The sequence below is a fragment of the Schistocerca nitens genome, chromosome 9 (genome assembly GCF_023898315.1).
Source record: "Schistocerca nitens isolate TAMUIC-IGC-003100 chromosome 9, iqSchNite1.1, whole genome shotgun sequence".
Classification (NCBI taxonomy): domain Eukaryota; kingdom Metazoa; phylum Arthropoda; class Insecta; order Orthoptera; family Acrididae; genus Schistocerca; species Schistocerca nitens.
In genome coordinates, this window is record NC_064622.1 from 216,591,958 (window position 1) to 216,613,240 (window position 21,283).

At 40.6% G+C, this 21,283-nt stretch overlaps 1 protein-coding gene across 1 annotated transcript in view; it reads left to right on the forward strand.

Annotated features, from left to right (window-relative positions):
* Positions 1–21,283, forward strand: part of LOC126204134 (RIMS-binding protein 2-like) — a 243,362-nt gene that overhangs the window by 92,460 nt on the left and 129,619 nt on the right. The window contains exon 4 of the mRNA XM_049938547.1: positions 6,008–6,281. Coding sequence (XP_049794504.1) covers positions 6,008–6,281 — 274 coding nt within the window. The remainder of the gene's footprint in view (positions 1–6,007; positions 6,282–21,283) is intronic.

Below are 21,283 nucleotides of genomic sequence, written 5' to 3' on the forward strand. Positions count from 1 at the left end.
AGGAATATTGAATTTCCTAATGATTTCCAAAATGGAATGCCCCACGCATCTAGCTCCAACTGCCATTCCACATTCATAGTCTGTTAATTCCAGTCATGTTGCCATAATAATTTTTCATTTGAATCACCTGAGTACAAATGACAGCTGTGCCAATGCACGTTACTGCCATTTTTATATGTGTGTATCACTATTCCGTTTGGTGAGATTTTGCCAGAAGCCCCCCCCCCCCCCCCCCCCCCCCCCCCTCTCGCCCCATCTCCTATTTTGAACAAATGTAATGAATAGAAGTCCCCTATATCAGAACTTTAACTATCTGTTGCACACTCATGGGGCGGCATGTTTGGGTGAATCTGTATGTTTGGGGAGAGAGGGATGAAGGGTATTCTTCATTCCCCTATGTGCAGCACATCAGACAGCTGCAGCTGAGCTGTTGCAGTTCCTAATGTTTATTTATTATTTCCATTATGGAGTTTCCTTTGTTGTAATAAGTTTGAGATATGAAATACTGGAGGCAGCAGTGGAACAAATAGATAAAAATACAAGGACTAGTAGAAGTTCTTCGATATCACAAAAGATACTGAATTTAATTGATAAAAGGAAAAAATACAAAAATGCAGCAAATGAAGCAGGTGAAAGGCAGTACTAACAACTAAAAAATGAGACAGACAGGAGTTGCAAAATGGCTAAGCAGGAATGTTGTTGTTGTTGTTGTGGTCTTCAGTCCTGAGACTGGTTTGATGCAGCTCTCCATGATACTCTATCCTGTGCAAGCTTCTTCATCTCCCAGTACCTACTGCAACCTACATCCTTCTGAATCTGCTTAGTGTATTCATCTCTTGGTCTCCCCCTACGATTTTTACCCTCCACGCTGCCCTCCAATACTAAATTGGTGATCCCTTGATGCCTCAGAACATGTCCTACCAACCGATCCCTTCTTCTGGTCAAGTTGTGCCACAAACTCCTCTTCTCCCCAATCCCATTCAGTACCTCCTCATTAGTTATGTGATCTACCCATCTAATCTTCAGCATTCTTCTGTAGCACCACATTTCGAAAGCTTCTATTCTCTTCTTGTCCAAACTATTTACCGTCCATGTTTCACTTCCATACATGGCTACACTCCATACAAATACTTTCAGAAATGACTTCCTGACACTTAAATCTATACTCGATGTTAACAAATTTCTCTTCTTCAGAAACGCTTTCCTTGCCATTGCCAGTCTACATTTTATATCCTCTCTACTTCGACCATCATCAGTTATTTTGCTCCCCAAATAGCAAAACTCCTTTACTACTTTAAGTGTCTCGTTTCCTAATCCAATACCCTCAACATCACCCGACTTAATTCGACTACATTCCATTATCCTCGTTTTGCTTTTGTTGATGTTCATCTTATATCCTCCCTTCAAGACACCATCCATTCCGTTCAACTGCTCTTCCAAGTCCTTTGCTGTCTCTGACAGAATTACAATGTCATCGGCGAACCTCAAAGTTTTTATTTCTTCTCCATGGATTTTAATACCTACTCCAAATTTTTCTTTTGTTTCCTTTACTGCTTGCTCAATATACAGATTGAATAACATCAGGGAGAGGCTATAACCCTGTCTTACTCCCTTACCAACCACTGCTTCCCTTTCATGTCCCTCGACACTTATAACTGCCATCTGGTTTCTGTACAAACTGTAAATAGCCTTTCGCTCCCTGTATTTTACCCCTGCCACCTTTAGAATTTGAAAGAGAGTATTCCAGTTAACGTTGTCAAAAGCTTTCTCTAAGTCTACAAATGCTAGAAACGTAGGTTTGCCTTTCCTTAATCTTTCTTCTAAGATAAGTCGTAAGGTCAGTATTGCCTCACGTGTTCCAGTATTTCTACGGAATCCAAACTGATCTTCCCCGAGGTCGGCTTCTACTAGTTTTTCCATTCGTCTGTAAAGAATTCGTGTTAGTATTTTGCAGCTGTGGCTTATTAAACTGACTGTTCGGTAATTCTCACATCTGTCAACACCTGCTTTCTTTGGGATTGGAATTATTATATTCTTCTTGAAGTCTGAGGTTATTTCGCCTGTTTCATACATCTTGCTCACCAGATGGTAGAGTTTTGTCAGGACTGGCTCTCCCAAGGCCGTCAGTAGTTCCAATGGAATGTTGTCTACTCCGGGGGCCTTGTTTCGACTCAGGTCTTTCAGTGCTCTGTCAAACTCTTCACGCAGTATCGTATCTCCCATTTCATCTTCATATACATCCTCTTCCATTTCCATAATATTGTCCTCAAGTACATCGCCCTTGTATAGACCCTCTATATACTCCTTCCACCTTTCTGCCTTCCCTTCTTTGCTTAGAACTGGGTTGCCATCTGAGATCTTGATATTCATACAAGTGGTTCTCTTCTCTCCAAAGGTCTCTTTAATTTTCCTGAAGGCAGTATCTATCTTACCCCTAGTGAGACAAGCCTCTACATCCTTACATTTGTCCTCTAGCCATCCCTGCTTAGCCATTTTGCACTTCCTGTCGATCTCATTTTTGAGACGTTTGTATTCCTTTTTGCCTGCTTCATTTACTGCATTTTTGTATTTTCTCCTTTCATCAATTAAATTCAATATTTCTTCTGTTACCCAAGGATTTCTACTAGCCCTCGTCTTTTTACCTACTTGATCCTCTGCTGCCTTCACTACTTCATCCCTCAAAGCTACCCATTCTTCTTCTACTGTATTTCTTTCCCCCATTCCTGTCAATTGTTCCCTTATGCTCTCCCTGAAACTCTGTACAACCTTTGGTTCTTTCAGTTTATCGAGGTCCCATCTCCTTAACTTCCCACCTTTTTGCAGTTTCTTCAGTTTTAATCTACAGGTCATAACCAATAGATTGTGGTCAGAGTCCACATCTACCCCTGGAAATGTCTTACAATTTAAAACCTGGTTCCTAAATCTCTGTCTTACCATTATATAATCTATCTGATACCTTTTAGTATCTCCAGGTTTCTTCCGTGTATACAACCTTCTATCATGATTCTTAAACCAAGTGTTAGCTATGATTAAGTTGTGCTCTGTGCAAAATTCTACCAGGCGGCTTCCACTTTCATTTCTTAGCCCCAATCCATATTCACCTACTAAGTTTCCTTCTCTCCCTTTTCCTACACTCGAATTCCAGTCACCCATGACTATTAAATTTTCGTCTCCCTTCACTATCTGAATAATTTCTTTTATTTCATCATACATTTCTTCAATTTCTTCATCATCTGCAGAGCTAGTTGACATATAAACTTGTACTACTGTAGTAGGTGTGGGCTTCATATCTATCTTGGCCACAATAATGCGTTCACTAAGCTGTTTGTAGTAGCTTACCCGCGTTCCTATTTTCCTATTCATTATTAAACCTACTCCTGCATTACCCCTATTTGACTATGTGTTTATAACCCTGTGGTCACCTGTCCAGAAGTCTTGTTCCTCCTGCCACCAAACTTCACTAATTCCCGCTATATCTAACTTTAACCTATCCATTTCCCTTTTTAAATTTTCTAACCTACCTGCCCGATTAAGGGATCTGACATTCCACGCTCCGATCCGTAGAACACCAGTTTTCTTTCTCCTGATAACGACATCCTCTTGAGTAGTCCCCGCCCGGAGATCCGAATGGGGGACTATTTTACCTCCGGAATATTTTACCCAAGAGGACAACATCATCATTTAATCATACAGTAAAGCTGCATGCCCTTGGGAAAAATTACGGCCGTAGTTTCCCCTTGCTTTCAGCCGTTTGCAGTACCAGCACAGCAAGGCCGTTTTGGTTATTGTTACAAGGCCAGATCAGTCAATCATCCAGACTGTTGCCCTTGCAACTACTGAAAAGGCTGCTGCCCCTCTTCAGGAACCACACGTTTGTCTGGCCTCTCAACAGATACCCCTCCGTTGTGGTTGTACCTACGGTACGGCTATCTGTATCGCTGAGGCACGCAAGCCTCCCCACCAACGGCAAGGTCCATGGTTCATGGGGGGAAGCAGGAATAGCTAGATGATAAGTGTAAGTATTTAGAAGCATGTATATCTAGGGTAAAGACACATACAGGAAAATTAAAGAGGCCTTTAGAAAAAATAGAAGCAGCTCTATGAGTATCATGAGCTCAAATGGAAAACCAGTACTAAGCAAAAACGGGAAAGCAGAAAGGTGGAAGGAGTATGTAGAGGGTCTTGACAAGGGAGATGGGTTTGAAACAATGTTACAGAAAACAAGGAGAATGTAGATGAAAATTGAGATGGGAGGTATGATAATGCAAGAGGAATTTAACTGAACACTGAAAGACCTAGTTTGATACAAGGCCCCTGGAGTAGATGACATTCTGTGAAAACCATTGAGAATCTTTGGAGAAACAGCCATGACAAAACTATTCCATCTAGTGTGCAGGATGCATGGGACAGGTGAAATACCCTCAGACTTCAGGAAGACTATAATAACTCAAATTCCAAAGAAAGCAAGTGCTGACAGGTATGAGTATTACCTAACTATCAGTTTAATAAATCGTGGTTGCAAAATGCTAACATGAATTCTTTATAGAAGAATGGAAATGTTTGCAGAAGATGGTCCTTTAGGAAGATCAGTTTGGATTCCAGAGAAATGTAGAAAGATGACTTCTTTTATAAGATAAAGAAAGGCAAACCTATGTTTATAGCATTTGTAAACTTAGAGAAAGTTTTTGACAATGTTGACTGGAATTCTCTCTTTGAAATTGTGAAGGGAGCAGGGATAAACACCAGGAGCAAATGGCTATTGACAACTTGTACAGAAACCAGATGGCAGTTATTAAAGTTGGGGTGCTTGAGAAGAGAGCGAGACAGTGTTGTAGCCTATCTCCGATTTTATTCAGTCTGTACATAGAGCCAGCATTAAAGGAATTAATGTTGGGGGAGAAAAAAATAAAAACTTTGAGCTTTACTGATGTCATTGTAATTCTGTGTCAGACAGTAAAGGATTTGGAAGAGCAGTTGAACTGAATGGAGAATGTCTTAAAAGTAGGGTTTAAGATGAATATCAACAAAAGCAAAACAATGGTAATGGATTGTAGTCGAATTAAATCAGGTGGTGCTGAGGGAATTAGAGTAGGAAATAAGACTTAAAGTAGTAGAGGAGTTTTGCTGTTTGAGTGGCAAAATAACTGATGATGACCAAAACAGAGAAGATATAAATTGTAGACTAGCAATGGCAAGAAATGTGTTTCTGAAGGTGAGAAATATGTTAACATTGAGTGTAGATTTAAGGGTTAGGAAGTTTTTTATGAAGGTATAAGTATGGAGTGTAGCTGTGTATGGAGATGAAACATGGATGATAAGCAGATTAGACTAGAAACAAATAGAAGCTTTTGAAATGTAGCACTACAGAAGAATGCTGAAGATTAGATGGGTAGATCACATAACTAATCAAGAGCTGCTGAAAAGAATTGGTAAGAAAAGAAATTTGTGACAGAACCTGACTAGAAGTAGGGATCAGTTGACAGAAATCAAGGGATTACCAGTTTTGTACTGGAGGGAAGAGTGGTGGGGGGGGGGGCGGGGGGGGGGGGGTAAAAATCATAGAGGGTGACTAAGAGAGGAATACAGTTAGCAGATTCAGAAGGATGTAGGCTGCAGTAGTTATTCAGAGATGAAGAGCCTTGCATAGGGTAGAGTTGTGTGGAGAGCTGTAGCAAACCAACCTTTGCACAGACAGAAGAACACAACAACAATAAGTCATGACAGAAATGGACAGATGTATAAGTGCAGCTCATTCTAGATTATCAGACCATTCCAAGTATATTCATTTTTCAATTTTTTATAATGTTTTTGCTGTAGCTTCAACATTAGTTGTCAATTTATCAAATAACAAATACAGTTTTATTTGTGCAGCACTTACAGTGAAGTAAGTAGTTGTAGTAGTTGGAAAAAAACTTCATTCCTAAATAATGACACATGAAAGTATGGTACTGACAAAGAAATCACAGATAAGAGAATATCGTGGAATGGTTTCTACCTCCCACTGCAGGTGGAACTGTCCTTCAACACGGGTAACATCATCTACGTTTATGGGGAAATGGATGATGATGGGTTCTACATGGGAGAGCTTGATGGTGTTCGTGGGCTGGTGCCATCTAACTTCCTGACAGAGGCACCAGCTGACTATGAAGATGGCAGTGGGCCACCTCGGCAGCAGCGGCTGCCCCCTCAGGATCATCGTGGGAGCCGACCTCTTGTGGGGCATGGTCCTGGTGCCAGGGGCCCTCCACCACCACCCCGTGATGCTCGTGACCGCAGGAAAGGTAGGTTTTACACATACAGTGCTTTCAAAAATTTGCTTGAAGAAATTTGCTTCAGCACTGTTTTGATCTTTAGTTAATTTATACTGAGATATAAAGATCTTACTTAGTAATATGTTCATGTATATTAATTATTAACTCAATAAGCAGTACAGTAATAAAGCTCCAGTCTTCCATTCAGTTGCCCACTTATGGATCATTGCTACAAAACATAGTAATTCAAAGCAATATTAAGTACTTCTTGTGTGTTGTCATGTTACTTATATGGATTTATGACATTAACATCTTATCATCATTCCCTCCTCTCAAAATTTCTATTAGAATTCATTCAAATTTGAAATTTGGGGAGGGTTTGTATTTTGCAATGTATCAGCTGCACCTTTAAGAGATGCTGTATAACTAACATTTATTGCTATGTAGATATGATTTCAAGATTAATGGTTCACCCAAATTTAATATAAAATTCTGCTTGGTATTTTAACTGTAGACATAGAGTTTTCATTCATGAGCTGTTGACTCAGTATGGACATATAACAGAGCAGTACAGGAGAATATGAATGCATAGACTTTCTTGTCAATTGTTCTATTTAGTTTTTTATCACAGTAATGACATTTCTACAATGAAAATGATACATTGAGATCAGGGAAGCCAACCACTGAACTTTTGTGGAGTGATGCATGGTGCGCAGATGCATTAAACACCACAAAACTCTATAAGTTTCTGAACAACTTGCTGTTTATTTTCAAGTTTAAATAGACACTCCTCCGTTTCCCAGTGCATCCGTACTCTTTCAATGCTTAGCAGAAATCTCCTCCACTCCACTCCACTGAGTGGCCCCATGTTATTGTGCTGTGTGTGTGGGGGGGGCAGTGATTGAGAGAGAAGAGAGAGAGAGAGAGGATAATCAACCATAAGGAAAAATTAACCAGCAAGCTGAGTTCTGTCTGATTTGCTGTTGCCTTGCAAGTGTATTTGCAAACATACTAGATGTGCTTTGACTCAACACTGTTCTAGCCCATGATCTTCTAGGGCAATGAAATTAAAACCAGAAAATTATTTATACTGGAGGAGTATGCAATAACAATTTGTGTAAAGCTGAACATCTTGCAGAAGCCTCTTTGAGGACTAGGGTTTCTTTCTCTAACATGCCATTACATAGATTCCATAACAGTATTTGTGGTTACTAACAAGAGTGAATTTAGGATGAACTGTACATTTTACAAGCACAACATCAGAAGAAAATATATTTTATATATAGACCACACATCCTATCTGAGGTTCAGAACAGTATTTTACTTTCTGCTGCAAAAATCTGTAATGGGTTTCCTGTAGTCACTAGATAAGAAATTGGAAATCCCCAGATATTCGAACACAAAGTAAAAGGTTTCTTTAGTAGTCAATTCATTTACAATTTATCAGAACATTTGGAATCAAGGATGTAAATTTCACTTAAGAGTCATATTTTTATGAAATGGATCTTGACTTTGTTAATAGATGTAGAGTTTTTGTGTTTAGCATAAAGTTGCATAAATTGTTTGTTTGAGTGTTGGATAAAAACATCAACTGAATTGTTTAAGATGAGCAGCAGAGCTTTTTTAAAAGTAGCTGTTTTTGTACTAATGTACATATATAAAGTAATCTAGACATTATTTCCATAATCAGCAGTGTGTGTATGTTAATATTAGCCACTATTTTTATATTGGTATATTTTACAGAAGTAGCCTGCAGTGGCCATTTCTGCCTGTTAATATACAGCTGAGCTTGTATCACATCCCTGAATGCTCTCGAGAACAGAATTCACAGAGCAGCATGTGTGAATGAATGAATGAATGAATGAAGAGAGCAGCAGCGTGCTTAAAAGCTAGTGGATTTTTGTGTGCCATTTTCGGTGCATCAACCATATACAGTTGAATGGCTGCCTTTCTTCATTTTTTGACATTATTTTCATTTGTTTTTCTGTTATATGTTAGACATTTGAGTAACTGAGACTATCTTTAATCCATAATTTAATGTTCTCTCACTTCCTCTCTCCCTCTCTCTGTCCATCTCTGTCTCCTTCTCCCCTACCCCTCCTCCCCACACTGCCTTCCTCTCCCTCTCCCTACCTTCCTTCACATCCCCCCCCTCTCTCTCTCTCTCAAACAATTAACAAGTGTGTGTGTGTGTGTGTGTGTGTGTGTGTGTGTGTGTGTGTGTGTGTGTGTGTGTGTGTGTGTAGGAAGGAGGGGGAGAAAGAGAGAGAGAGACGATATTTTTGCGGTCCAGAATTTTACAAGTATGAATTGACACGCCGCGGCGCGGGGGCGCACGGACACGGAATTTAGCGGCAGTCAGTAGCGAGCCAGTGTGTGTGTTGGACCTTCCATCAAGCTACGGACCCCCTTGAAGATGTCTCCCGCAGTCAGAGACGAAACATTGGGAAACAATACAGAATTCATCAACCGACCACGGCATAACAGCCCGGATAATTATAATGGACATGTCATTTGCGCCCGTGAAAGTTTACATTTTAGTATCAGACGCCTCTACGGGGAGGAGATGTCAAGAGAAATGCGACGCCTGGAAGGACTCCAGAAGAAGAGAGTGCAGCTTTTGTGTTCCCTCACATTCCTGTCTCGTTGCAGAGCTGTCGGCGTTATACCGAAGTTTCTGAAGATAAAGCGACTGTTCTATTCGGGAAAGGCACAACGCATTTTCAAACGGACTGAGGAGGCCTTACTACGAGAGCGCATTCAGCAGACCCGACGGGACTTGGCAAGCACAAACTGTAAGTTAATGTCTCTCCATATTACGATCAGTAATAAACTGTGCAGCGGTGACTGGGATAAAATTGATAGACTACTGCATGATACCATGGGGAAGCATATGTTGATGACGTCTAGTAGACAGAAGAAAAAGTTTGATAATTTGCTACCTAATCAGACTTTTCGGCATTTAGACGTTTCCCGGACCGTTATCAATTTGTCCAAACATTCGTTATCTGACGATGAGACATCTGTGCTTGCCAAGGGAGGAAATTTTGCTGTTAGTCCGCGTTTTGTGCCAACAGAAGAAATTATAGCCAATGTAGAAGCAGGAATTCGCAGTGTAGATTCTGTAACAGCTGAAGAAATCCGTATAGAAACAGTGAGAATATTAGCCAATGCAAAACCGCCGAAAAGTAACATAACTGTGGGTGAGAGAAGAGCTTTAAAACTCCTGAATGACGACGATAGTATTTTTGTTCTCCCAGCTGACAAAGGAAGCGCAACGGTGGTTATGGATGTGGCCGACTATCAGAGAAAAAATTACGGATCTACTGGATCCGCAAGCATATAGGAGGCTGAATAAGGACCCCACTAGCAATGTTCTCAGAACTGTGTCGCGGTTAATAAAAAAGTCCTCCATTGAAGAGAGTGTACAGAAAGGTCTCTGCAGTTCGGTTGCGCTACCACCGAGGCTTTATGGATTGCCCAAAATTCATAAAGAAAATGTTCTGTTAAGACCGATACTAAGTGCCATTGGTTCGCCCACCTACTCATTAGCCAAGTTTTTGACTACGCTGTTAAAACCACATGTGGGCCGTTCGGACTCTTATATAAAGAATTCGACACATTTCATCAGCAGATGAATGGCATAGTGGTCCAGCCGGAGGACATATTGGTCAGCTTCGATGTGGTATTGCTGTTTACCATGGTTCCACTTAATGATGTATTGGAACAGCTGGATCGAATTTTTCCTGCCGATATTTTAGAGCTGTTTAAGTGTTGATTGATGACCACATACTTCAAGTGGAATGAACAGTTTTATGAGCAAATGGATGGCGTGGCTATGGGAAGCCCCCTAAGTCCTGTAATTGCAAACTTCTTTATGGAGAAATTCGAAGAACAGGCCTTAGGTACTGCCAGCAAGAAACCAAATGTATGGTTCTGATACGTGGATGACACATTTGTGTTGTGGAAACATGGTAGGGAGGAACTAAGCCGGTTCCACGAACATCTGAACAGTATAAACTCAAGAATTCAGTTTACAATGGAGGAGGAGGTAGACGGCAAACTACATTTCCTCGATGTGCTTGTGTTTAGAAACGAAAATGGTAGTTTGGGCCACTCAGTGTACCGCAAACCCACGCACACGGACCGTTATTTGCACCGGGATTCTAACCACCACCCACAACAGAAACGGGGTGTTATCAAGACGTTAGCGGACAGAGCTAGAAATATTTGTGAACCTGAGTTGCTCAATGCTGAGATGGAACATCTCCACAATGCACTAACAAAGAATGGATATTCGTCCGCCGAAATAAAACATGCGTTGAGGCAGCCACGCAGAAATCATACTGACGTACAGGCTACTGCAAAATCTAAGGTTTTCCTGCCGTTTGTTAAAAATGTAACGGAAAGAATAGGGAGGATCTTGATGAAGCGGAATATTACCGTAATTTACCACCAGGAAGATACAGGAATACCTTAGGCCTGCCAAGGACGCTCGCAAACCATTGGAAAAATCTGGAGTGTATAGGATCCCATGCAGCTGTGGTGATGTTTATGTGGGTACCACCAAAAGAACTGTTTCTAAACGTTTGGAAGAGCACAAGGGAAATTGTAGAAGAGGAGAAACGGAATGATCAGCTGTTGCGGAGCATGCTTTCCAGCCAGGGAACCACAATATTCGTTTCGAGGAGACGCAAGTACTAGCAGCCACGAGCGGATACTACGAAAGGCTCTACAGGGAGGCAATCGAAATCGCTAAACACCCAAATAATTTCAACCAAAAGGAGGAGGGCGTCAAATTAAACGGTATATGGATGCCGGTGTTAAAGAAGATGTGTACCACTCGTCCACTACTGGGTGATGGCAACGGCGATCGACGGCGATGGACAGCGGCCAATTGCACTGACGTTTTCAAAACATGTGACGTCACACCGCGGCGCGGGGGCACGCGGACACTGAATTTAGCGGCAGTCAGTAGCGAGCCAGTGTGTGTGTTGGACCTTCCATCAAGCTACAGACCCCCTTGAAGATGTCTCCCGCAGTCGGAGACGAAACGTTGTGAAACAATACGGAATTCATCAACCGACCACGGCATAACAGCCCGGATAATTATAATGGAGATGATATTTCCGGCCGTGAAAGTTTACATTTTAGTATAATTGACACAAAGAAAGTCGTAAATTAAATTAACCAACTAGATCATAAAGGTAACAATATGGATTAGATAGCTTGCTACTCATCATGTAGAGGGGACACTGAGTGGCAGACAAGCGCACTTAAAAGTAGACTGTCGGATATTATTCAGCTTTCAGACAATGTCATGTATCACAATCACACACACACACACAGATATATATATACAAAGATGATGTGACTTACCAAACAAAAGCGCTAGCAGATCGATAGACACACAAACAAACACAAACATACACACAAAATTCAAGCTTTCACAACAAACTGTTGCCTCATCAGGAAAGAGGGAAGGAGAGGGAAAGACGAAAGGATGTGGGTTTTAAGGGAGAGGGTAAGGAGTCATTCCAATCCCGGGAGCGGAAAGACTTACCTTAGGGGGAAAAAAGGACGGGTATACACTAGCACATACACACATATCCATCCACACATATACAGACACAAGCAAACTCCTTACCATCTCCCTTAAAACCCACATCCTTTCGTCTTTCCCTCTCCTTCCCTCTTTCCTGATGAGGCAACAGTTTGTTGCGAAAGCTTGAATTTTGTGTGTAAGTTTGTGTTTGTTTGTGTGTCTGTCGACCTGCCAGCACTTTCATTTGGTAAGTCACATCATCTTTGTTTTTAGATATGTTTTTCCTACGTGGAATGTTTTCCTCTATTATAATCATATCATTAATTTTAACCCAACAATTACGTTTGTTATTGTCGCTGTTGCTTTTCGAAATCTTTCCTGTCGTCTTATTTTCTCTTTCTGTTTTTACCAGTAGTCTCACTTTGTATTCACCTTCCCCTTTTTACCGTAATCTACTATACAATTTTATCCCACCTATATATACTCAATAATACGTAACCCACTTCCAAACCATAACCAAAAAAAATTATTTTCCGCTTTCAACACTACCGCTGCTATAAAATCCACCTATTCTAGTTCAATAACAGTTGCTTTCACGTATTAAACAACCATTTCTGCTAGTTCTAATAACTTTCACTTTATTTCCACTTCCGTTTTTCGCACATCACTGATCATTTTTAGCCGCTCCCCACAGGTTTTAAAGTCGTTATTTCTTCGTCAGACAATTTTTAGCCCCATTTTCGTAATCTTTCACCACAACACCACTCCTTTTAATACATTTACACGTTTTTTCGAAATTTTCCCGAATTTCTCCGTCCTTTAACGTGTTTTAGCGGCAACACAACCACCTAACCTTTATGCACATCGTTGTCTACCAACCCAAGTTCACCACAGGATCAACTTAACCAACACTTTTTCGCCTTTTTTCATACCAGATCTCTAGTTGCTTTCTAGTTCACCTTTATGTCTCCCCATATATTTTTATCTTTCATTTGGTTTTTAAATATGTCTGCTTGTGTCTGTATATGTGTGGATGGATATGTGTGTGTGTGCGAGTGTATACCCGTCCACAAGGTAAGTCTTTCCGCTCCCGGGATTGGAATGACTCCTTACCCTCTCCCTTAAAACCCACATCCTTTCGTCTTTCCCTCTCCTTCCCTCTTTCCTGATGAGGCAACAGTTTGTTGCAAAAGCTTGAATTTTGTGTGTATACTAGGTCATAGTTTTCTCCAGATGCTGTGGCCCAACTGGCATTTGCAGAGGAAAGTGGCCATGTGTGTGTGTGTGTGTGTGTGTGTGTGTGTGTGTGTGTGTGCATGAGTGTGTGTGTGTTTTTCTTCCTCTGTTGAAGGACTTTGTGCCATAGCTGAGTAATATCCAACAGTCTACTTTTAAATGTACCTGACTGCCACTCACTGCCTCCTCCGTATGGTGACTAGTAATTTATCCAAATCATATTGTTATCATTATTTCATCCAGGATTTTCCACTGTTTGATTTTGATTCTATATGTAAAAATTTTACATACAATGGGATGGCATTCCGCCTCACTGTTACATAGATGTCAGAGCCTAATTGGATGGAGATCTAACTCAATGCTCTCTAGGTCTAAGATGAGCTGTTGAGTACCCACTATGGTGTCCAGACATTACACCTCTTGACTTCTACCTGGGGAAGGGGGGAGGGGGGGGGGCTTGATGCAAAAAGAAGTTTATCAACAGAAGTCAGCTACACAGATGGAGCTATGATGAACCATCAGGGCATCCTTTGGGGCTATCACACTGCCAACACTGATAGTCATAGTTCAGTCAACAGTACAGCAACATTGACAATGTTTGGCCGCTAACGGGGGTCACTTTGAACACATAAAATAAATTCCCCCTCTCCCTTGTGTAATAATTATAATGTTTTGTCATTTTGTTCCATTTTTATTTACTATCACAGAGTGTACATTTTTCTGGACACTCTGTGGTTCTAATCCATGATGATATTGAATAAAGAGGGGCCTCTCCTTTGCATTTGAATCATCAGCTAGTTGGAGGATTATGATTGTGTGTGCATATCTAATGGCTAATGTTATTTTCTGACTATGTTCAGATGGGTAATGCCTTTTGGTGAGGGTCTTAGTAATAATATGCTGAAGATTTCAGTAATATCCACACATTCCCCTAATCCTCTGACCACCTCCAGTGAACTAACTGAAAAGAAACACAACCTTCAATACCCACTATCACCCTGGACTGGAATTGCTTAACTATATCTTGTGCCCAGTCAATGAAATATCCTGGTCTATCCTTTTGTCATTATTTATCCAAGTCCCTTGCCTTATGAGTCATATACCTTTGGAGTTGGCAGGTATGAGAACCATTCTATGCACCCTCCCAGCAGCACTATTTCAGCCCCTCACAAACATATCCAATCAAATGGGAGGAAGAGCCACCTGTGAAATGATATAGACATGGTCAAGAACAATGTGCTTGACTTCAATGTCTGCTTCACACTGTGTCACCTGGACCCCCCCCCCCCTTTCCACCCAAACACCAACTTTTCTCTGATGGAAATTGTCTTTTAAACACATCCTTGAATCCAGCAGTTATCGTGACCTCAATCTTTGCTCATCCCTATCTCACACCATCTACAACTCTGTCCTCAACACTCCTTTTTCACTATTTACAATTGCCTTTCTACAGCCTCCCTCTTCCCTTGTTGTATCTCCTCCTCCCAATCCATATTTCCACATCATTGTGACATCTACCTGCAGTGAACTCACTGATGTCACTCGCATGTATTCTATGCTTTCTGCCTGTCCATCCCAGTCATTAGCTGTCCTTCCCTCCAATCCTCCCTGCCTACCCCCTTCCCTCACACAGTCTGCTAATAAAATGTATTCACTGAAGACAAGGTAGCCATGCAGGTGTATGATCATATGTGTATGTGCATTTTGTGCTGGTTTATTCTGAAGAAGGAAATCATCCAAAGGCTTAGAAATCATTCAATCATGTCTATGTGCTTAACGATCACTCCACACCTTAATTTCATTGTGAGGTGGTGTCTTTGCTCTTTTTGTCTTTTACATACCACCAAGGACTTTCATTTACCCTATTAAAAAAGAAGAAGACCACAGTAATGAGAAAATATGCCTTGGACTTGCAATCAGAAGGCCATTGAGACAGGACAGCTGCATGAAGGGCATCTACATAAGAGCTATTGGAGTTAAATATGGCATTGGCAGTGATCAGAAGCAAATGCTGTGTAGTGGGAAAAGCCACTGATTTTAGATAATCAGAGATCCAGTTAGGATCTTGAATATAGGTGCAAGATATTTGTGCCAGAACCTGCAAAATATGTATTATAACTGGTTTTTTTTTTTGCTTTTTGGATGGATAAATATTCTAAGTACCTAAAACTGTGCCAAGATCCTCAAGTATGGCACACTGTTTGAGTAACAGCTGTTTGTAATAGTCTTCTGGGTTCCTTTTGATGATAGTAAAGATTATAGAGATAGTTTCACTGAGGTGTGAGTAAATGCCTTATCAAGTCATATATTTGTATTCATAATTATGATCTGTCCAATAGTACTCAAAATTTTAAATTTATACCAAGTTAGTAAGAAAATTGGGTATTATGTTTTTATTATTATTTGCAAACTATTTTGTGAATTACAAAAAAAAAAAAAAAAAAAAAAAAATCAACTTCGAAACACTGAGTTGGGGAATAAGAGTCTTCAGTTATTCTGTTATTGCTAAAAAAACATCTGAATTTGGCTTCACAATAGGTTTTCATCATTTAACAGGAAGAATGAGAAGTATTTATTTAATTATTTGCATAATGTTACTTATTTGCACATTTTGTGTCATAATTAACAATTGTGCAGCAGAATAGATCTTTAAAAATAATTAAAATAAAGAAGATATGACAAAATACTGTTTTGTGAAAACAGTGTTTCTCTTTCAGAGCGTGATTGCGTTACAGAACTTTGATAATTCAATATATCCTTGAAAGCAACTAAAGACAATAAAATGTTCCATAGAAACTGTCGGTTGATGTATGTAGAGTTTTCCTCCTTATGTGTAAATCATTTCATGTGTTAAACATGATCCAAAATGAAAATAACTGTTTCATATAAATTATTTCTATATTGTGGATACCACAATAGGTTCCCACATGTTTACAAGCAGTTACAGTAGGCTACAAAGAACTGAAATATACATTAGTAACTGTAATTGCATTGCTCTGGGAAATTTTCTGCAAGCTAACATGCAACAAAATGTAAACTGTGCTCATACTTTTGCATTCAGGTTAATATGATTGAATATGCTAGCTGTGCTGTACCCAACATTTTATTAATAATGACATGTTGATTAGCATATAGGCACAAGGAAAAGACACTTACAAAGCCTTCTTCAGGAAAGGAGGCACACATTATTCATTCACACAAGCAAGAAAACCTCACACACACACACACATACACACACATGATGACCACAATCTTTGGCAACTCAGACCAGACTGCAACTATTATATACAATGAAAGCAGTAATCTGGAGAGGGCGGGTGTAGCTTTGGGAGGCTGTGGGTACTGAAAGGCGAAGGGGGGAGTGGGAGGGGTGGACAGCAAGAAAATAAGGAGAGGAGTGGGGAAGGGGAAAGACAGGCAGGTGCATTGGCAGATGGCAGCAGACAAATAGCATGAGAGGATGAGGATGGGCAGAGGCAGTGGAGACTGTTGGGTGGATTTTGTGGGGACATTATGTTACCACAGGTTTAAGCCAAGATAATTTTGGGAGTGGAAAATTTCTTGAAAGGATAACTCCTATCTGCACAGCTCTGAAAAGCTGCTGGTTGGGAGAGGATACAGATGGCTCGGGTAGTGAGTAGCCAATGAAATCAAACACGTTATGTTCAGCTGCATGTTGTGCCAAAGGATGGTCTACTTTGCTCTTGGCCACAGTCTGGTGGTGGCTCTCCATCCTAGTAGACAGCTGATTGGTAGCCATATGAATATAAAAAACTGTGCAATGATTGTTACAGAGCTGGTATATGACGCAGCTGCTTTTGCAGGTGGCCTGGGGTAGGATTAGCCTGTGACGGGGCTGGAATAAGAAGTGTTGGGTAGGTGGATTGGTCAGGCATTGTACCTGGGTCTTCCACAGAGATGTGATACCTGTGGCAAGAGAGTTATTGTCACTGCATTATCTGCAGTGACAATAACTCTCTTGCCACAGGTATCACATCTCTGTGGAAGACCCAGGTACAATGCCTGGTAGCCAAGCTGTATAGGAGGGATTTTTTGGTGTGGAAGGGATGACACATGTCAAAATGCAGGTACTGTTGGTGGTTGGTGGGCTTAATGTGGACAGAGATGTGGATGGAGCCATGAAGAGGAGAAGCTCAATGTCCAGAACCAGGTGAAGAAGTGGGAGAGGTGTTGATGTTGTGAAGAAATAAAGAAAGAGTGTCTTGGCCTTAAGTCCAGATTACGAAGATATCATTAATGAACCTCAACCAGACTGGGGTTTGGCGTTTTTGGAGGCTAAGAAGGTCTCCTTTAGATGGCCCATAAACAGCTTGGCATCATGTGGGTGCTCCCAGCTGTGCTGTGCATTTGTTTGTATACCTTCCCTTCAAAGGAAATGCATTTGCGGTTCAGGATACTTTGCCTCATCTTCCTTCCCCAGATTTCCCTTTCAGAACACCAACCTTTAAGCAGAAGAAAAGACAGCCATACACAATCTCAAAATAAATCCTGACCTTACTTTATCGTAACTGCAGACAAGTATTCCACCAGTGTCATGAATCCCAATGAGTAGCTGGCGGAAGGCCTGATTCCTCCACCTATAAACTCTGCCAGAGTTATCCCAATCCAGAAGCCCAACATAAGCTCCAGTCTGTGCTTAATGCCTTAGGCGCTTCCCAGAACCTCTCCCTTAGAGCAGTTTTTTCTTCATCACCCCTGTGACACCACATACTCCTAGCTTCTACCTACTCACCAAAATCCACATATCCAATAATCCTGGATACCCCATTGTAGCTGGTTATTTTGCCTACACTGAAAGAATTTCATCTCTCATTGACCAACACCTCCAACAAGTTGCCCATAATCCAACCTCCCGCTTCAAAGATACCAACTGCTTCCTTCACTTAGTCTCCACCATCCCCACCCCTTTGCCTCCTGAATCCCTACTCATCACTGTTGACATCACATCCCTGTGCACCAACCGCCAACATCACTCATGGCCATGGCCTTAACAATATTGAACACTACTTTTCCCTCCAAACCCATGAACTCATTCCTATTACAATTTTACTAACTTTACCCCAACTCACAACTACTTCTCCTTTGATAGGAAGATATACAGTAAATCCATGGCACAGCTAGGAGCACCTGCATGGCACCCTCTTATACAAAGCTGTTTATGGGCCATCTACAGGAGACTCTCCAAGCCTACAAAATTCCAAATCCCTAGTATAGTTCAGGTTTGTCAGTGAGAGCTTCATGATCTGGACTCAATGTCCAAACACCTTTTCTCGTTTCTTGACAGCCCCGACACCTTCTCTCCCATCTGTTTCACCTGATCCTCCTCACCGCAGCATGCCACTTCCTGGAAGTTGACCTCGCCCTCTCTGATGGTTCCATCCAGTCCTCTATCCACTTTAAACCCACCAACCACCAATAGTACCTGCAGTTTGGCAGCTGTCATCCCTTCCCCACCAGAAAATCCCACCCACACATTGTGGTCACCCAGGGACAGCCTGTCTGCAGTGACAAGAACTCCCTTGCCCTGTATGCTGAGGTTATCGGCAAGACCTTCACAGACAAGCACTATCCTGCTGAGCTAGTCAGAAAATAGATCTCTTGTGCCATTTCTCCATTCATCCACAATCCTCCCACTGCTCCCAAGAACTAGCTACAGAGGAGTGCTCCCTTTGTCATCCAATACCACTCTGAACTGGAACAAATGATCCACATCCTTTGGAAGGGCTTTGATCACCCATTACCATGCCCTGAAATGAGTGACATGTTCCTCAAGATCCTTCCCATCCATCCTAAACTATTATTCCACCACCTACCTAGTCCATTTTTGTGCCACTTCCAATCTCAAACCCATGGTGCAGGGATCATAATCACTGTGGAAGACCCAGTTTCAAGGCCTGTCCAATCCACCCACTTAGCACTTCCTATTCCAGTCCTGTCATAGGCTTATCCTACCCCTTCAGAGGTAGGGCCACCTGAGAAAGCAGCCTTGTTATATATCAGCTGTACTGAATTCATTGCGCAGATTTTTATACTGGTATAACTACCAACCAGCTGTTCATCAAGATGAATGACCATCACATATCTGTTGCCAAGAGCAAAGTAGACCACCATATGGCATAACACACATCTGAATGTAACATGCTTGATTTCAATGGCTGCCTCACTACCCAAGCTATATGGATGCTCTCCTTCATCAGCAGCTTCTCTGAACTTCACAGCTGGGAGTTATCCTTACGACAGATTGTCTGCTTCCAAAATTGTCTCAGCCTCAGCCTATGGTAACCCACTGTTCCCACAAACTCCACCCAACAGTTCCCATCCCCTCTGTTCTGCCACCTTCTCCCTATTCTCACCCCTCACTCTCTTTCTGTGCCACCTTCTGCCAACACAACCGCATGCCTTTCCCCTTCCCCATTTCTCTCTTTCCTCTCTACCCCACAGTCTCCCAACATGCCAGTTGGCAGTCCAGTCCATGCAAATTCCACCAGACAGTGCTTCTCTCTCCCTCCACCTGCACCATTCTATCTTCCTCAACCCCCACCAGTTCAACATAACAGTTACATTTTGGTCCAAACTGATGGGGTTGATGGTTACGTGTGAATGAGGTGTGCTTCCTTGTGTGAAGAAGGCTTTGGCTGAAAGCTAATGTGTAAATGTCTTTTCATAGCAGCTTTTCATCTTTACATAGCAGCTGAAGTTTAATATAATTTTATGACTTTCACACAGATAGACCATGCTAAGGACAAGTAAAGAGTCTCTGACATTGAATTTATGTCATGTATTAAGCAAAATTTACAGTAGTGTTTATTATTCTTCTATTTTTACAAGAAAGTTCAGAAAATGTGTTCCTTGGCACTGACGAATTTCTAAGGTTGTTTTTGAGTTACTTGATGCTTTATTATCAGCCTGTTAAGGAAAATAATAGTCAGGTTCAAAAACGGGTCATGCATTTTGTACATAAAGTTTGTAGTGTTAACCAAGAGAATGAGAGCTGATCCAAGCCCTTTAGTGGTCACAAAATTGGCTTCCTAATGCTTAGAGAGGCACAAGGACTGGCTGAAGAGTTGCAGTACCCGTGAGTCAACTTTATGCATTAGAGGAATTTATTTTTTCTTCAGATTTTTAGTTTTATATGTACATTCATATTCAGAACCCAGAATAAAAAGCAAATCATATTAACACATAATAAATTTGATGCTAATGTTTTGGCAGTACATTGTGACTAGTGTCATAGGTTGTGTTAAGTATGTTGAGCAATATACCATGTGCTTTCTGTATTTCAATTGCTTCTATGACACTGCTGTTATTTATTCATGACAACTGTAGTACTATATCATACTGAACGTCACTTTGGGAATAGTTATTGTCCAACAATATGTTTCACATACCATGTTTGCACCATATTTAAGATTTTTTTAAGCCAGCACAAATTACATTGATCAACCTTGCTAATTTAGTTTTGTGTTTTACTTTTATTGACTATCTTATTATATTTTGGTATCTAAATTTAATCAAAAAATATATTCTTCCTGTAACTATCAGCAAGTGGGATGTTTATATTTATTGCAGTTTTCTACTATAGAGCAAGACATTATCGATTCATGAAGTCTCTGTGCATTTCTGTTTATAAGTTCACTTTAATTTACTTTATTAGCACAACTCTAATGAGAGATGACACAGATGAAAATTAATTTTAATTCATGTTTTGTATGTGGTAATTATTTTACAATATATTGTAGAATTGTTTAAGAAAAACTTACTCAAATTTATGACTTTTTCTTTACGGTGGTGTTGTGCATTAAAATTAGATTACCATATTTATGGAGTGTCCATATTTTTTGCTTTTCTCTTTGATTTTTGGTAACCTACAAAGTTAATATCTGCTTTGCAGTTATTACAAACATTAGCTATCAGTTTCTGCTGATTTAGGCTCTTAAAAACATAGTGATTTTTTTAAAATAGTTCTGTACAAAAACAAGAGGAGTTTCATTTTCTCTTCCTTTCAGTTATACCTCAGTGTCTACTGTTACTGATATTTTATTTTAATTTAGGTGTTATGAGGTCAGATGTTTTCTTTGCTGTAATTTCCTGTTTTCGTTATATTTTTAACATAAAACAACACATCTGAAAGGGGAGTAACTTTAGGACCATTATTGCACTCACTGATGTGCATTCTTAGCTGTGGAAATCAGTATCCATTGCTTTGTGGTTTAAAGTGAGTGATAGGATT